At 50.3% G+C, this 17,773-nt stretch overlaps 8 protein-coding genes across 8 annotated transcripts; 4 read left to right on the top strand and 4 right to left on the bottom strand.

The window, feature by feature from the left end:
* Positions 1 to 22: 22 nt before the first annotated feature.
* Positions 23 to 350, bottom strand: COCCADRAFT_99426 (uncharacterized protein; the record flags this gene model as incomplete). The annotated part of the gene is made up of 2 exons (XM_007715336.1): positions 23 to 227; positions 289 to 350. 2 exons carry the CDS (start codon positions 348 to 350, stop codon positions 23 to 25), a joined length of 267 nt encoding a protein of 88 aa, XP_007713526.1.
* Positions 351 to 4,318: 3,968 nt separating this feature from the next.
* Positions 4,319 to 5,017, top strand: COCCADRAFT_27250 (uncharacterized protein; the record flags this gene model as incomplete). The annotated part of the gene is made up of 2 exons (XM_007715325.1): positions 4,319 to 4,451; positions 4,605 to 5,017. The coding sequence occupies 2 exons, from the start codon at positions 4,319 to 4,321 to the stop codon at positions 5,015 to 5,017; spliced, it is 546 nt and encodes a 181-aa protein (XP_007713515.1).
* Positions 5,018 to 7,618: 2,601 nt separating this feature from the next.
* COCCADRAFT_99370 (uncharacterized protein) lies at positions 7,619 to 8,476 on the bottom strand (the record flags this gene model as incomplete). Its single annotated transcript, XM_007715335.1, has 3 exons — positions 7,619 to 7,733; positions 7,781 to 8,280; positions 8,363 to 8,476. 3 exons carry the CDS (start codon positions 8,474 to 8,476, stop codon positions 7,619 to 7,621), a joined length of 729 nt encoding a protein of 242 aa, XP_007713525.1.
* A 179-nt stretch (positions 8,477 to 8,655) lies between these two features.
* Positions 8,656 to 10,519, top strand: COCCADRAFT_99407 (glycosyltransferase family 59 protein; the record flags this gene model as incomplete). The annotated part of the gene is made up of 5 exons (XM_007715334.1): positions 8,656 to 8,766; positions 8,812 to 8,897; positions 8,951 to 9,495; positions 9,549 to 9,686; positions 9,735 to 10,519. The coding sequence occupies 5 exons, from the start codon at positions 8,656 to 8,658 to the stop codon at positions 10,517 to 10,519; spliced, it is 1,665 nt and encodes a 554-aa protein (XP_007713524.1).
* Positions 10,520 to 10,961: 442 nt separating this feature from the next.
* Positions 10,962 to 11,418, bottom strand: COCCADRAFT_99423 (uncharacterized protein; the record flags this gene model as incomplete). Its single annotated transcript, XM_007715333.1, has 2 exons — positions 10,962 to 11,320; positions 11,385 to 11,418. 2 exons carry the CDS (start codon positions 11,416 to 11,418, stop codon positions 10,962 to 10,964), a joined length of 393 nt encoding a protein of 130 aa, XP_007713523.1.
* A 561-nt stretch (positions 11,419 to 11,979) lies between these two features.
* COCCADRAFT_99422 (uncharacterized protein) lies at positions 11,980 to 12,580 on the top strand (the record flags this gene model as incomplete). Its single annotated transcript, XM_007715332.1, has 3 exons — positions 11,980 to 12,090; positions 12,158 to 12,232; positions 12,296 to 12,580. The coding sequence occupies 3 exons, from the start codon at positions 11,980 to 11,982 to the stop codon at positions 12,578 to 12,580; spliced, it is 471 nt and encodes a 156-aa protein (XP_007713522.1).
* Positions 12,581 to 13,244: 664 nt separating this feature from the next.
* On the bottom strand, positions 13,245 to 14,450 carry COCCADRAFT_6048 (uncharacterized protein; the record flags this gene model as incomplete). The annotated part of the gene is made up of 2 exons (XM_007715315.1): positions 13,245 to 13,798; positions 14,162 to 14,450. The coding sequence occupies 2 exons, from the start codon at positions 14,448 to 14,450 to the stop codon at positions 13,245 to 13,247; spliced, it is 843 nt and encodes a 280-aa protein (XP_007713505.1).
* Positions 14,451 to 16,064: 1,614 nt separating this feature from the next.
* Positions 16,065 to 17,567, top strand: COCCADRAFT_27246 (uncharacterized protein; the record flags this gene model as incomplete). Its single annotated transcript, XM_007715324.1, has 1 exon — positions 16,065 to 17,567. One exon carries the CDS (start codon positions 16,065 to 16,067, stop codon positions 17,565 to 17,567), a length of 1,503 nt encoding a protein of 500 aa, XP_007713514.1.
* Positions 17,568 to 17,773: the final 206 nt, after the last annotated feature.

The following is a 17,773-nucleotide window of genomic DNA, read 5'->3' as shown; positions in this document are numbered from 1 at the left end:
CCTAAACCACAGCCCAGATGCCTCATTGGCCTACCGGCGCTTCTTGAGGCTGGTAGCACATGACAGTCAAGCATATTTCAAATGCCATGCTGGCGATCTTGACACCCGACATAGCCCGGTTGATAATCAGGAACCAAAGTAGTATTGTATCGTAGTACGCCACAAAAGAGGTCCAGTTTCCGTGTAGTAGACAAAGATCGTCGTCAAGGCGCGCTGATCTCCTCCCTCTGTGGATATGGGGGCTAGTGCAAGTGCCCCTATCTCTCTGAAGGGCTTTGATCGACCTACTTTTGAGACGCATGGCACAAAGTGGTAACCCACTCCCGCTCGTCGTTTAACAGCAACGACATTTCGCCATCATAAACCTCTTCCAATGAGCCAGTAACCAGCCAATTTGACCTCGTATTGCGAACTCATTGCGAACTCATCGTGCGGGTATCTCATTGGCCGAAGCTAGCGACCCGTAGCGCGACTGCTATGAAAGCTACCAGCCGCGGGCACGCGTTAGCTGCCGGCACTCGCATCGCCGACTTCATTGCCGATGGCTGCACAATTCGTGTGAGCCAAGTTGTTACTCTAGATTTATCGGCATACAATACTTACTTACTGCCATCCGCCAATCGAGTTAACGTACATTTCAATATTCTCATGCTCGGCACAGGGTTTTTACTAGGCGAACGCAATGTGCTAGAACCCAGACTCTTCGTCAGCCAACTTGCACTTCTGTGGACCTCGATCTCCGCCGTATGGCTGTGCCATATCTTGTGTGCATGCAAGGCCGACGACGACCCGAGGGCGCGGGCCGGATTGTGGGTCTTCCAATGAACGGAGCCTACTCTACTCCGACGCAATATTACCGAGGCTTGGGCACTGATATCTCCCTGCCCATGGTGACAGAGCGTCATGTGAACGACTTTGAATGCATGTCTGCGGTACAGTCAGATATCTTTTCTCCGAGGAGTGTTCCATGTGCCGCAGCCTATGCTGTTTCCAAGCTCTTATGCGCTCTGTTGCGTAATGAGGCGTTCGTCTCCGAAGCAGTGCTGGTTGTAGTTTTCCTGTTACAGTGTCATGAAGAGTCCATCATTGCGCGACATACTTCACTGGCACTCGTCTCCAAGACAAGGCTCTATAGGCAATACAGACCCCAGCAGTAACAAAACAATATTCTATATATGTATACGGCAAGAATCTCGGGTTTGAGATATATGTGCCATCCTCGCTGAGGTATTAAGTGGTCATCAAAGCCAAGGTGCTATTTTCGCAACGTTCCACTGGCTCAACAGGCGACTAATTCCAGGGTCCAGGCCAATTCCGACTCTTTACCGCGCTCCAAGGGATCGTCCTAAGCGACTCTCACGACGCTACCCATACCTATGTATGTGCTTAGCTTTCAACCTCTTCTCGCATCACTCAGGCTCTGTCCTGCATCTCATCGAGCCTCCCGGCTTCCGCGTGCCGCCTCTCTTCCCTGCTACAACGATGGCGTTAAAGTCGATCCTCGGTTGCAGTGCCCGCCTCTACACCAGCCCTGCTGAACATGGCTGATCTCCACTCCACATCTCGGAAGAGCATCCGGCTCTGTCTACTTGAAACTATCTTGTCAATCGATACGAGAGCCATTGCTCTTCATCATAGCTTCAGTGCAGTTACGAGAGGCAGTTTTTTTTCTTCTCCATGTTGCAGATGCCGTGCTTTCGCATGATGACAAATTTCATGCCACAATGTGCCTTTGCTGCGGCGTAGTTGCCAAAGCCCCTCAGCCAGCCCTTTCATTAAGCATCTGAATATTTGCAAAGTGGAACTTGCATCACGGATCCACTATCGTGTCGGCTATCGACTCAATACAAAGAATATATGATGATAGTAGCTGACTATAAACGCCACAATCCAACAGAAAGCAATACGAACACTTTGGCACATGTCGTGTCACAGTGTACCTGCATACACGCATACATAGGTGCTGACAGGAGTCATTTGTAAAATGACGTCCGGTATTTTCGACTCGGCCAGTATGCAACTTCCGATCTCTGATGCCCCGCCTTCAACCGACAAGAAGTTTGCACGATTCTGCCCATAATTTGGCAAGCACAACAACAAATACATCATTAATCACAATGGCAACAAGTCCTGTCTACATGTCGTTTTTTAGACCAACCATTCAGAATCACCTGTACATACTCATGGCTCTGATGATACCCTGCTTCCCATATCATCCGTTTACCAGGTCGACGTTTCACCATTCCCAATTGAGCCGGTAATGAGGATGCCCTCCGTCTCTCCGCCATTCGCGGAAAATCATTATCGCTGCCAACACCTTTCGAGTAGACGACGAAGCAACCTCGAATTTCGGGACCTACCCACATGTTCGAACGCGGCATATGTAGCTGGTATCAGATCATTCTCAAGGCGTATGGGATCTGTCTCACATTCTTCCTTTTCCTGGACTAAACCTGCTCAAAATGGCAAGATAGCTGGACAACGTCGATAGCTGCTATTGCCACCCTGGTAGGTTATTGCAGACGGAGAAAGTGCAAGAGCATGGGATGGGGAAGCTAAATCCTGATCTGCGGTGGGGATTGCACTTTTGGTGTTGAAGCATTTCCTTTAGTTGAGCCGCTTGGGAGGAGAAAGAAAGAGCACACTTTACCGCACGGTATCATGAGTAATTGGTTGCGACAAAAGCAAACATGTGATCTGCTGGGTAAACGGTCAAGGATTTATTTTTCTGGTCGTAGGTGCATGCATATCCTTTTTTTCTTTCGGAGCTTGGCTATGCGCAGCAATCTGCTTTTGGAAAGAAGCAATACGTCGCAATGCCGGGCCGATATGCAAGAACCGCTGCAAAGGTGCGCTCGACTCCACAGCATCACCTGAACGATTGACTTTGTTTTGTCCAGATCTTTCGATTCTTCGTCGTCTCCTGCCCAACGCGATGTAACTTTGATTGCACCATCGGTCAAGTTTCAGAAACGCAGTACAAAAGCAATCTTGAGTCCATCCGGCCCCACCCATAGCACACTGCATTTCAAACTCTAAGTCTTCTGTATCAACCCTCCGAGTCTATTACAAAAAAGTTGATATGTGAAGGATCTTGTGTCGTTCCTGTAGTATCACTCGTCCGCGGACTTAGGATGAATAATCCAAAGACAAGAGAATCACGACAGTTTTCTTCACTGCATGCAGTTGTCATCATGGCAGTTATCCTCATACACAGACTGCAGCAGTTGTCTTAGACATACCAGGACCTTCCCTGTTTGTCAGAGTAGAGCTGTAACAACTCGATTACTGGTTAAGGAACCGCAACTACTTGCCGAATTAGCTACTGTACCTACCCTCTTTAGACCAACACGCAATATCACCAATCAGCTCGCATGACAAAGGCACCATGGTACCTCGCCGACTTCCACACTACAACCCTGGATTGATCTTCCACACAACATATTACAACCTTGACAACTATGCTCCTACGCCGAGTCACAACTCTTGTTTGTATCCCGCGCGTGTGTACTACTCACATACAATTCAACTGCCGTGCAAATGGCTCTCTTTCTAGGGTATCCCAGTCGCGTGTTCTGGCCTTGACTCGAGACACACAGCTCCCCTCGCCATGGCAGCGTCTCGTTTTCAAATCCCAAGTGCCAATGCACAGCCAGTATAGCATCACATTGCATTTACGTTTGCTATCTAGCAACTATATCGCTTGCATCTTGAACTAGGTACCTATATCCCCCCTCATTATATCCAAATCTGCAGCCCTAATCGCTTAGGAAAGGCGATGCCGCTGTCTTACCTATCTCGACTCACAATCCCGGCTTCTGCAAACCCACACGACTCACTTGCCTTCCTGTCATATGCAATGGGAAAGATGCGTATGTACTTGTCATAGGAGATTCAGCGTCCCTCATTGCGAATCTTTCACATGACTTGAATATGCCGACACAATAGCTTCGCGTTCCTCATCCCCGGCACGTGAATACCGCAAGAGGCAACAGAACCGTAGTAAAATGCAAAAACAAGTTCAACCAATGAAAAACCCTCCCGAATATGAAATAAAATCAAGGCTGCTTTCCGATGCAAGCATATCATTTTTCGATCCCTCCCTAGGATCTTCCTTTCCACGTTCGTGCGCCCAGCTCGCAGCTGGGAACACCGGACATGACTGCCACCTAACCAGAGAGAGCGGAATAGCGGGTGTGAGACGGAAAGAGAATGAGCACCCTCGCCCGTTGCGAGTTACCGTACTTTTACTACCGGTGGCCCCAACAAAGTTACCGTGTTGGATGCTTATTCAACCCTTGATCATCGACATCAGACCATGGACCATGGCCTTAGCCACGCGTCAGACGGGATCGCTGATGGGGTTGCCGCTGTGTGCACAGCGGTCAAGGGTTCGCACATGGTGGCGAGTCAGTCCACCTTTGACCTGACAAGGGATATGCTTGCTGGGTGTGGGTTACTTACCTTGCTGGAAGCCGACCGTGCGATATATCGATAAGGGTGGACTATCGTGTTGGTTTGCTATCGCGTATGACCAGCGAGTAGCTAAGTGAGTAATAGAGAGAGTGTGCAGGTTCTTGGGTGACTTGATAACATGACACTAGGTGTGTACTTACGACACTCAACCATTAGTATCATGACCACTACTACCAACCTCATACGAACATACTTTATCCTCCCACTCTGTATACCTATTTCGTACAAAACTTCCCTCATTTTTCCATCGTCCACGTCCATCATCACATCCCCCCACCTCCTGCTTCTCTCCTCAATGCGCGCGGCAGGATCAATCACAAACACACCGAAATATCACCGATGGCGTCCCACTCTGTACATTGATTGTCGGCTGGAAACTTCTTGGGATCGACAAGCCTCCTTGTCCGCATCCACATCCACATCCACGTGGATTTCTTCGCCCACTGGTCTCTCGCGCCTCGCCTCGTCTCGCCTGGGTCTCGCCTCGCGTCCCCTAACCCTCCCCGAGTACTTTGGCCTCGTTACGACTCAACCGCCTTAGCCCTGCAACGCAGCTATAGGCAATACCACATATGAACTTTAATTCTTGCGCACACATGGTTCGAGAACCTTGCCGCGCCGGGCATGTACATGTCTGTGTATACAGACGTACACATATATATACGTGTGTGTGCGTAAAGTTTGCCATGCCATTCCTTGGCTTGTACTTGAGCGACTGTGCCTTCCTTCCTCACTTTCCGTTACGATTCGAGATTGCAGTACACGCACACATACACGCACGCACTTGTTCTCTATGTCTCACTAAGAAGAAAAGAGATTAGATTATGGCCGTCCGTGTTCTCAGCGCGGGAAGGTACGTAAAACGATGTTTGCACTATCGCCGCCACATCCGCCACTGCAACGCCAAACTCGTGGAGACAAAGTCTATGTCATGATATTTTTCTTCTTATCTCTTTCACTTTGGATAGGATGGCAAACTCGGTATTGCTGCAATGAACCATAGTCGATGCTTGACCCGTTCATTCCAGCTGAAATCGATGCCCCTCGTATCACTTACCCATCTGACCACCGGATACATACATGCGAACCCAAAGCGACCATCGACGTTTTGATATTCCGCCAGACACGTCCGCATCATATCAGGCGTAGGCGCTGACAAGAAAGTTCACGAGAGACATCAACATGCAAAACAAACTCCATCCACTCTGTCGGCAAGCCCGTCTGACTGTCTATATCATATCAAGATATAGTTTGAAACAGGATAAAGTGGTGTTGTAAGCTTATGTGCATGGTGGACAGCCCGCCTCCCTCAAGGGCTGAAGAGGACCAAAGTTAGTAAAGTTAAATAGATTGTTAATATCTCTTCCTGTTCGAGACGAGTTTCCATTGCCGTAGGCTCGATATTACCAGCCGTTTATTTTTAGACAAATCCGGGGAAGGAGAATGTTAACGCCTCAAAGCTCGTGAATGAATTGACATTCGATAGTCTCACTCAGAAAAAAAGAAAGTAACATCAGTGCACTATTTGGCGTTTGGTATGTTCAATACGAATATGCCGTCGTACATGCGCCGCACCCTCGTGTCACCCTCTTGGCAACCTCACAACTCAACTCTACAAGACTTTAAAAAAAAACGAATTAAAAAAAATCTAGACCCACAAAAAATAAACCACGACGGATACACCACCCAAACCCGGAAATCTACGCAACTAACACGGAGCCCAGAAACCCCGTTTCTCGGCTCCAAATACTCAAAAACCCAACACCCCGAGTTTTACTTACTACTTATCCTAGCGCTGACAAGACCACGGATGCATGTGTCTCCAACACACTTTTACCTCGTCCTTCCTTCCCTAACCCTCGCACACGATGACGCGAACACAAGAAAACCGCTGATCCGCGGGGGTGCACCCCCGAAACTGGCCGTATCCATGTCCTGCAGAACTTCCGAAGCTGTCTTACTTGACTACCTCGGAAAGTTGGGAACAAGGGGGAACGGACGGAAACGGGGCAGTTTTTGCGCACATCACATCCAAACCATTCGAGCATGGTATGACACTTTTTTTTTCCTGTATGTATGTCTGGGTTGGATAGTTAATAGTTGTGGTACTTAATCCTCTTTGGCTCGCCTCCAGCTCCGTTGTCTCCGGTGTGGTGCGTGGTCCGTCCGACTGATGGGTAGGGGGGCAAGGGGGTAACACCTTTTACTTTAGAGGCTGAGCAACGCACGCACGTACACGAAAAAAAGAGACCCACTCTTTTCCGCCTCCAACTTGCCCGGTTCGGCGATATTTAACTTGCATGAGTCGCAGAATATTATGAGCTTGTCTTGTCTGAGTATCAGGGTTCTTAATTGGGGGAGGGGGCCCAGAGAGAGAGAGAGAGAGAGGGAGATGGGACATGCCCATGTGGATAATCGGGTGTGCGTTTTCAGCCGTTGGTCCCTCGGTCAGTGTTATGTGCCCGCGTCGTTTGTGGGTCTTCGTCAGCGAACATGCTTGTGGGTGCCCGCTGCTGGGGGGGCATTGACGTGCTGCGTGTCAGACACGGGTCCCTTGGTGGGATGTTGGATAAATTACATTTTGGTTGTGAGGGGTCCGTTGGCTATGAATTGACGGGCCATTGGCCTCATTTTTTTATTTCTCATTGCTATGAAGACTACGCTCGTTCCGTGCTTTCCGCTCCGGCTTGTGTTACATACATTCAAGAGATTATGACGTTTCTCATGGAACGAGTTGCTTGGTCATACAATAGTTGTACGTATGTGCAACATCCAGCGTAGCTCTTTTTGGTGTGTGGGCCGAGATTTTTTGCTGCAGATCATCAATGGTCGCGACTTCGTGCTCTGGATCCAGTCGTTCGACCAAAGACATAGCGCCCCCTCATGTGATCTTTTCTGTTGTTTGAACCATCTCGTCTTCGCCGAGCTATTTACTATGCATCCTGTATGAATGCATTGCTGAGCATTCGACATTCGGTCGCGTCGTCGATGCCGAAGGATTGATGTCAGATATCAGACGAGATCGCCGAAGATATTCGACCTTGATAGCGCATTAACAAGGCCCACGAGCGTTTGTGTAGGCCAGTACTCAGCATGGCGTTAGGTTGCTATTTGCCTCCTCAAGTATCTGTTAAGTCGGCCTTCATTGCATGTCCATTTCGTCGTCATCGTAGTCGGCCGCGCCCGAGTATCCATTCTCCAGCTCTTCTCGATCTCGGTCTTTGCGCTGTTGTTCTCGTGAAGCGGCGATTTTCCTGCTCCAGGTTAGCGAAATAGCACTATCGAGACACAATAGTGTACAAACCTTAACCCATCAATCACTCCAGTAATGAATGATCTGCCCTCTCCTATCTCCATACCCCCAACACCATTCATCTTGAAGCCACCTCCTGCATCTAGCACCTCCACTCCGCTTCTTAGCTTTGCCATGCGTACTTCCCTAAGTCCTCTTAATAGTTTTCGCACGTTGTCTGGGTCTTCAAAATCATCTGAGGCTGTCTCCAACAGCATCTCGCCTAGCTCGAGCCAGTGGTAAGGCAAAGCATCTGGTGCTCCATCTGCTGTCGAGTTGGACAAGAAGGGTGGAGATATGGGGAGGGTATTGTTCGATGGTTGTGGAGGTAGTCGTGGAGGTGGAGAGAAGGTCTCTGCATGGTCTGTTTCGTGCTCGAGGATTGCGGTAAGAGAGTGGGTATTCAGCCATGGTGGAGGAAGGATGTTTGCGCGTCGTTGGCGTTTGAGCAACAAGGCGAGCCAGAGAGGCACATTGGCTCTATGAGGAGGATTCAGAGGTCTTATAGGTCCCTATGTATTAATTAATACCATGACACCATACGGGACACAGTGGGAGAGGGTTAGTGGTGGGGTGTTGGAGGGGCATACGCACCCCAAGAAGCTCAAGACCCTCGAGTCTTTGACGGGGTATGATGGTGACGAGCTCCATTTCACACAGGAATGCAATCTCTGGGGGCGTCAGCCCCGGCGGGAGAGGCAATGCCATGTTGCGACGCGTTGCCTTGCACCTTGGATTGCTGTCCTGGCTGAGTGAAGACGCGCCGCGGAAACTCGCCGTCTTAGGACTAGCTCGCTCAGGAACGTTTCCATACCAATTGATCTCACCGATACTCTCACTTCTCCCTGTGACCTTCTTTTTTTGCACCTTAAGCAGAGAGACCACCAATGGCTTCTTTACTTGAAGTGTGGTCCCTGCCAGGTGCCCTCATATTCATCGTTTGTCTTACTGTCAATTGGACCGAATATGTGTCAAGTCGAGTGCCAAAGCCCTACCTTGTGAGTCTGCATTCTGGTGTGACAACAGACTACTGACGATTTCAGGACGAATTTTTTCATGTTCCACAGGCCCAGAAGTACTGTGAGGGGGACTACTCATGGGACCCAAAGATTACCACCCCACCAGGCCTGTACGATGAACTTGCGCAACCATCATGGGCAGATGAACTTACCGTTGGCTTAGATATCTGGTATCAAAACTCTTCAACCCTTTGTTAGGCTGTGAAACACGGTTCTTACGTATGCAAAATACTGTTGCTTTATGCGCTATTCTTCCCATGAGCTACCTCATCCTACGCATACTACGGGCGTGCAACAATCCAAGTAAACCCTCCACTAAGGACTCGACTCTCTTTACCGATGTTCACTCTGCCGTCAACATCGCCCTCTTTCCTCCACTCTTCTTCTTCTCTGGACTTTACTACACGGATGTAATGTCTACTCTGGTCGTATTATTCGCATACACTACACACCTGGCCAGCCCGCCATCATCTTTAAGCCCCTTGCTTGCTGTCAGTGTTCTTTTATCTGGAATCCTCGCCCTATTCTTTCGACAAACAAATATTTTCTGGGTTGCTGTCTTTCCGGCTGGTCTTGCCGTCGTAAACGCTCTGAAGGCTGATGGGCCCTCGACTGCCTCGAAGTCCAAAGACGTTACAGAGATTCTACGGGATAGTTGGGCTACAGGAAGGATTATTGATCCCCCAGTGCAGGATGCTAACGTTCAAGGTGAGCGAACCTGTACTTGCTCGACATATATTATTGCGACTAATGATTGATAGATGTCATCATCTTCGTGGCATCCGTTGTAGTCGCTGCTCTTAGCAAGCCTTTACTTGTAATCAAGATCGCTATGCCGTACGCAATTATTTTAGCCCTCTTCGCCGGCTTCGTTGTTTGGAATGGCAGTGTTGTTCTAGGTAAGTCCTCACAATGCATGCCAAATTCAAAAAAGCTTACGTCAATAGGCGATAAATCCGCACATACAGCTACGATAAACATGCCACAAATGCTGTACATCTGGCCATACTTTGCGTTCTTCTCCATCCCACTTCTGGTAGGACCATTTCTTAGGCTCGTCGTTCCAGTGCTACCAAAACAGATCCAGACTACCTGCGACAAAGCCATGAACACTTCTACTTATAGACTCCCATCCCTCCTCGCATCCAGCATGTTTGTTACCTGGGCTTTACTCGCAGTCCACTTCAACACCATTATTCACCCCTATACCTTGGCCGACAACCGACACTACGTATTTTATGTGTTCAAGATCCTCCGGCTTTACCCAGCATTGAGATATATCGCAGTGCCGGTCTACTTCATCTGCGCATGGTCCATCATCAATGCTCTTGCAACGCCGAGAAGAGCTACCCATTCAGGCAGTGAAAGCATGCTAAAGGACAAAGGCAAAGCTGGTTCTCCCCCAATCTCGGCAGATAATCAATCCTGTCCCGTCAGCTTCGTCGTTATATGGCTGGCTGCGACTACTTTATCCGTAGTCACAGCCCCTCTGGTCGAGCCACGGTACTTTATCATTCCCTGGGTCATCTGGCGGTTGCATGTTGCACGTCACACAACCCCAAACACTGAAGCATCACCGTCGTCATCGACTTGGAAATCGATAGTCGATGTACGCATGGTTTTGGAAACCATCTGGCTGCTTGCTATCAACCTGGCCGTATCGTACGTCTTCTTGAACTGGACATTTACATGGCCCAATGAGCCTGGTAATCTGCAGCGCTTCATCTGGTAGACCTGTCATATGTCTATGTACCAAACGCATGTCGATTGGGCAGCACCCAGGTGGTATGTTGTGACACCGGAGAAATACATATCTGGTGACGGATTAAGTTGAAATAATGGATAAACACATATTTGGGACAAAGGAAAATAGGGCCCGCCATGTGGTCCTAGAGATATGACAAAATACACTCCCATTGATGCATATTAATACAAAAATCCACAACAACTCAGACTCCATTTGAACAACCAAAAGAAACGCCCATCTCTTTTTTTTCTGGTCCAAACTCCCTTTGTCTCCGACAAATCTTACAGAACAGTGCATGGTCCAACGAACCGGTCATGGTTTTCCTCATTCTCTGACGCGTCATTCATTTTCTGACACGATATTCTCGGTGCACCCGTAGACTTCCGCCCAAGATGGCATATATCCTCGATGCTTTAGTTACAGCACCCTAGTGCTTGCTGTGCTCATCGCTTCCCATGGTCAACCTCAGGACGAAGTTGACAATGACGGCAGCGAACAGAGCGATGGTGAGGACGGTGGGACCCAGCCTGTCATCGAAGCCGCCCTGGCCCCTCATCCTTATGCTCCTCGCGCGCCAGTGGAAGGTAAAGAGGGCGTAAATCATGGCCATCATGGCAACAAGGGTGAAGAGGCCCGCGGAGATTTTTCCAATCTTGTCGCCAAAGTTAAGGAGGCCGATTGCGAGGCCGCCGAGGATGACGGTAAAGTTGAGCCATGAGAGGAAGGTACGCTCGTTGGCGAAGAAGACCTTGGGCTCGACGCGAGTGGGGAGCGCGATGCGCTTGCCTGCGAGAAGATTGTTAGAGAGGCGCTATGGATCAAAAGTTGGTTGGCGAGGACGCGAGCTTACCCGGCGCGGTCTGAAGGAGTGGTTGGGTAGACATGACGAAAGTGGATGATGTAGTGCGCTACTGGTATATCGCAACAGAGAGAGCTTGTCTTGGGTTTCGTGTACGCGGTCTGGGTGTCAATGGGCGGGTGTCGCACAAAGCAAAAGTCTGCGCAGCTCGAGTAGTTTCAGTCGAGAAGAAGAAAGAGGCGAGAAGAGTGGAAACGTGCGTCAGAAAGCACCAGAGCTTGTCTTTCGTTGCGGGTCGCGATGAACCCAGTAACAGACCCATGCCTCGAAGCAAAGCACGGCACTGCAGCCAATGGCGAGCCAGCATGTGCCCATGTGATAGTGACAGAATACGCGTTGCTGATTGGCTGGCGCCGTCGGTGTCGGGGCACAGCTGGGGCGGTGCGGCAGCTGCAAGGGCAGGCCGCAAGAAAGCAACCACGTCGGCATCCGGGCACTGACCTCGACGCTAGCTCTGCCAAACACGTAAACACCACTTATCGCAGCCTCATCACGCACCACTCTGCTATAGCCTCAGGCCCTGCCAATTCCGCCCTTCTGCACATCCTCTACCTGCATTCCTACCAGCAACGTCCCCATCACCACCATGGCTGTCAGTATTCCCTGGTACGAGAACAGCGCAGAGCATCTTGCTAATAGACAGCCACAGTCTCATTCACCGCTCCCCACCGACGACCTCCAGCAGATTGCCAAAACAGTAAGCACTATCTCAAAACATGCCATCCTAGGCATCTGAGGCATCAAAGACTGACAGTTGCAAATAGGCCTGTGAGCAAGCTGTTGGAGCCGCAACATCATACGACCACACCAAAGTAGGAGACTGGAACAGCGAGATTATTGTAGGTTCATCCTCAGGCGATGCAGCCCTCGATACACAATGGCTAACTCACATCCCTCTCCAGCAATACATTCTCAAGACCCTCATCAGCAAAACCACGCCCGCCGCAGACTCGTCAAACCCAGATGCTCCTTCGCAACCCGCCTACAAGTACATTGCCAACAGCACAGTGATTCAACACCACGGCAACTCGCCTGCAGAAATCGAGAAGCAGGGCCGCCGTGGCATGCACAGCGCCGTTGGTGCCTTCTGGAACAACGAGAAGGACGGAACATACACGTACAAGTGGGAGGCTGCCGACAGCAAGGGCATGGACATTGTCATCACCATCACCTGGATCGCCATCTAGAAGGCAAATCATAGAAAGCGTCATGACAAGAATCGGTGGGCAAGGTTGCGTTTTCCCAGCGGAAGATGAGCTTTGCTGGAATCACCGGCTGTCCCAAAAACAAGGGGGTGACTAAAGTTGCTGGTTGCCCGCCTGACTTGGATACGCTGTCCGAGTGCTGTTTCCTTCTACATCTGCTTTTCTTCATGGCTAGTGGCGTTGAAAAGCTCAAGGCAGCGAAATTGATACCTATTACCTTTGATTGTCCGTGCCTTTTGTGAGTGAACAGTCGGTGGTTCTACCTCGTCGTATTGCACAGTCCAACAACAGATCCTCTCGTACCGTGTCGTGTCATACCGTGCGTGTCAAAGTGGAGCCCAGCGGGCACCTGCATGAATGACGTGCGTCGAGTGTTTGAATATGGTATGTATTTGTGTGTAAATAGTCATCTTCTCGTTCCTTTATTCGCATCGACATCATCATGGCCACATGCATTCCGCACTCTAAATCCATCATCCCTCCACCTATCCCAGCCGAGGAAGCGCAGTGCAACCCATACACACACAAGAACATCAGCCATCCAGGCACAATCAAAGAGGTATATCAAAGCACTCACGTGCCAAACAAGATCAACGACAAGGGAAACAAAAAAGCAAACACAGCCAAACAGGTATCATCGAATGGTTTAGGCCTCCGCCTTTGGGCTCTTAGCCTGTGTCCCCACGCCGTCTGTGTGTGCAGAGCTACTCCGTCCACTTGCCGCCTGCTCCCGCTTGTTGATGAGCGCCTTGATTTCATCCGTCGTGCTCTTACCGCCGTTCTTTTCCGTAATGAGGCTCTTCAACCAGGCATTCTCCGTCTGCAGCTGCTCAATCGTGGCTTCGAGCTTGGCTACCTTCTCCTGTGCTTCCTTCTGCGACTGCTCGAGAGCCTGCTCGCGCTGCTTCTTCTTGATGCGGAAGCGGGCGCTTGCGGCTGTGTTGCGGCGGCGCTTGTCTTCTTCTGCGGCGATGCGAGCGTTCTCGTCGAGTGACTGCGGCATCACGGGTGAGACATTATCGAGCTTGCGCTTCTTGGATGCTTGATCGTAGCCTGGTGTGATTGGTGATAGAGATGCGTTGGGTGAGGCGAATCCGGGGGCCAGCGGGTAGTGGTTGGGCTGACCGTGTGCGAGCGGCAGGGCCGGATCAAAGGCGGCATTGGTAGGGAAGTTGGGGAAGTCGGTGAAGGGGAAGTCGCCTACAAGCAGATCGAGGTCAGTCATGGCTCAACAAGATAGACCACCAAGTAGCGTGTGGAGGGCGCAAGGTAAATGTCCCGTCTCACGCAGCCCAGACAGCGTTGCGTGCTTGAAACCATGCTTAGCAGCAGGGCTGCATAGCCATACCGTCCGCTGACTGGCTAATTTGCATAGTGTGGGGGTGACAATGCATGCAACACAGCAGGGCGGGGTTGGAGTCGGCTTGTGTCTCTTCAGCCTGCCATTGGACGGCGTGTTGCAGACCACTATATGGCAGCTGCAACGGCCCTTCCTCGACGAGGGTCCAGCCCATTGCGACAGAAAATGACAATGTGAACAATAGCAACGAGACACACACTTACCATTCAAGTTGAAATCCATGCTTGCGCTCGCGGCAGGTTGAAATCCCTCGGGACTCTTCAATGGCTGTGATGACTGGTTGTCGAGATTGAGATCGAAGTTGCCTGCGTTTCCGAAGTCGACGCTGGGGTGGCGGGCGTTGCTGACGTCGAAGAAGTCGGCGTTGAGGAAGTCAGAGAAGTCTTCTGCTGGCGCTGGATCGGCGAGCAGGTCCTGCTGAGGCGATGGCTGGTTGAGCGTCGCGATGTACTGGGACACGTTGGGCCCTCGCTGCCCCTTGTAGGATGACATGAGCGTTTTATCGTGTTTCCAGTCGAAATGGAGATGGGGAGGATGAAGTTGCAAGAGTCTATGATCGGTACAACTGGGGGTGGGCTTCGGAAGGGGGGGGTTTTTCGACGGCCAAACCCGTGTTGAGGGATAGCGGGTCCGATTACGCTTCTGGCTCCGCTTTGAGCGAAATTGGGCGGCCTTGGGATGATGTTCTTCGCAGTGACCCGCTGGTTCTCGACGTATGCAAAAGTTTCCACAAGAAACTCTCGAAAATGCGCAAAAAGAAAAGAGAGGGCTGTGTGTGAGAGAGAGAGTAGTGGTGACGTTTAATGATTGCCGAAATACGCAGGGCGTTAGAGAACCTCCACACCCCCCCGCGGAGGAATTTCTAGTTACTGTGTTAGGCGGTTGGAAAAATGGGCGCAGCCGGAGTATGGCCGAGAGAACCTCCCCACGTGCGGGTTGGAGCACCACACCTCGGAATTAATCGCGACGCTCGTATATCCAAACCTAAAAGACACATGTACGCAATGGAAGAACACTTTCTTTTCACACTTGCGAGGTCATGTCATATTCTCATACCAACAGGCTTATGCTGCCCTTTGCGCCCTTTCGTTGACTTTTGGATTACTCAGAGCTGTGAATTTGTAATCAACGACCATCGCGCTAACCGCCTACTGATCAGGCGGCCACTCGGTTCCACCCGATTTTTCTCCATCGATTCACGGCGGTAATCCATCGGCAGATTCACATGCAGCAGCGGTATCACCCTGGACCCTTGCACACATTGTAGTATGTGGTTAAAAAAGGGTAGAAATGATCACTTATACGCCCGCCACACCGAAGAACTACCGGATAAGTGCCAGAGTTTGAGCACATTATTTAGATGCATGTACTACACCTACATATAGCAGGGGAGTCAAGAGGACGGGACTCTTCGAATTGCACATGTCTATCGACCTGCTCACGGTGTAGACCGGGTCATTATGACGGCTAGGTACTGCGTTAGGTCTGTTTTCACACCCACTTCTGGAAAGTAACCCATTGTTCTGCAGTAGTAAAATATATTGGTCAGCTTGAAGCTTATGCGGGGCTAACGTCGTATATATATACTGCTTTTGTAGTAGTATGTTGCGTGTTGGAACAAAGCGCTTGCCACACGGCTGTTACGCTACATGATTATCTAAAATCAGCGAGGCACAAACTTTGGCAAAAGCGCTTGAGCTCAGCAGCGTTTCAAAAGTACAGTACGTAGTAGCAGAGAGATGATGGAGCGAATACGTAGTTTGATCATTCTGGTTGTGGTCAAAACCACATACTTGAGAGCTGCTTTATACGCTTCATGATGTGTTCCTGCAGCATGGCTGCGCATGCAGATAATCAAAACGTATGTTTACATATCAGCTCGGAACTTTAAACAATTACAGACACTTGTTCTCTTCAAAGTGTGTTGGTGTGAGTATAGCATTACTTGCGTACATTCTTACACACAACTGAGGACGTCACGTGGCAGCAGGGTTAACGCGTCTGACCGCCTGAGCGCGACTCCCTCCCTGGATATTATCGATAAACGCTTCTACCATCAACAACAATCTTGACCCCTCCCATGCCGACGAGAAAAGCACAGATGCAATGGCTGCCGCCCCGGACTACAAGAATATCCCGCACTCGCACCGTCTACCCGTAAACCACCGCGAAGTCCAGCGCACCTTTACCAAGCTCTCCCGCCAATCGCTCATATCGCTCGCACTACAATGGCTCAGTAAAAAGAATCGTGACTTTTGCAAGCCTTTTCTTCTGGATGAGCGGACGAAAGAAGATGTAGAGGAAATATATGAGCCGGCGCAAAGCTATGAGGTGCTTCAGGAGATCTACAAGCAGCTGGCTGCACGCAAAGGTGGCAGGAGAGAGGTCCTGGATCGCATACTCGAGGGAGATTGGAGACACGGTATATCCATGTACCAACTGGCCACAGCAGAGATACAGTACCTTCTCGATCATCCCAATGCCCTGCGCTGGACAGCGAAGCGCCTCACAAAGATACCGAATGCGCGATTGCCAGTGACAGACATGGAGGTCACAAACGACTCTGACCACCTTCCCCGGTTCCAAGCGCAAACTTTCATGTCGAATCTCGCGAGAGAACTGACACCGCTGATGAAAGCCCACTACCTTATCACACGAATAAAAACTTCACCCATGACAATACTTCGGGTCTATATACACGATTCGCCGTATAGCAACGAGGCATCGCTGGCAGTTGAATCGAGCAATACCGACCAGGCCAAAGCGGTCTTCTTCGTCTGGCCCAATGGCTCGCCTTTTGTATACTCGTCACTGGCAACACTTACTGGCCAGGTCGTTGGTGACGATGGGCGGCATCTTAGGGAGATTGTACAGCAGGCAATACCCAAAGCCTTTTCAAGACCTTCTGCGCGCTACCAATTAACCGGCACCAATTTCACAACCAAGTCGCTTGACGCATTATTGACATATCGTGGGCCTGGTAAAAGCAATGCCGCAGCAGGTGGCTGGAGCATTTTTCAGGATCATAGTTTTAGTCAGAATGCTTTAGACTTTATCACTACGCAAAAAGGCGACAAGCATGACAAGTCTTCAAGTGACAAGGCCAACGCGGAAAAGGCCGTCCCAGGAAGACCCAAGAGACCGTTAGACGAAAAGGAGCCCTCAGAGTCCAAACGGCGGAAAGAGGTGGCTGCTGGCCGGTTTGGTACCTCTGCCCAACCAGACGATGGGCAAGGTCTTGAACGAGTCGAAATTCGGATCGACGACCCGTTCCCAGCCACTTCAAACAATGACAGCAGTACACAAGCTGACGGCGAAACGTCCAATCGTGGAGTTCAAATAGCAAATCGCACACGGCGTGGTCGTCCTTCGCTCCTTGAGAGGACCGAGGAAGATCTGGAGGAGATTGGGAATGGAGAAGGATGGGTGCCTAATGTGCGGATTACGTTTCAAGGCATCCACGTCTTTGCCGGCATGAGGCAATTGGTTGAAGAAGGCATTGTAGACGGCGAAAAGATGCCTGGTTGGATGACTGGCGAGGCAGGCATCACGATAGGATCAGTTAAAGATGGGCGGATACGAAGTAAGGATGGTGTCCCGGGTGTTTGATTGAGTCGTAAAAAGTTCAATGCGCGGCGCTCAAAGGTGTTTTGATATTGGTATACCCATGCGGCTTTTTGCTTTCTCCCTGTGTAGAGACCAACGCAGCGATGTTTCTTTTTCTTTTTCGATAGCCATCTATAAGGCATCGGCCGTCTCCACTATATCTCCCTCTACCCTGAGCTTGGATCGTCTAGGCTTTTCTTTAGGGTGCC

Source organism: Bipolaris zeicola (assembly GCF_000523435.1).
Source record: "Bipolaris zeicola 26-R-13 unplaced genomic scaffold scaffold_103, whole genome shotgun sequence".
Lineage (NCBI taxonomy): Eukaryota > Fungi > Ascomycota > Dothideomycetes > Pleosporales > Pleosporaceae > Bipolaris > Bipolaris zeicola.
This window is presented reverse-complemented; position numbering and strand designations above follow the sequence as displayed.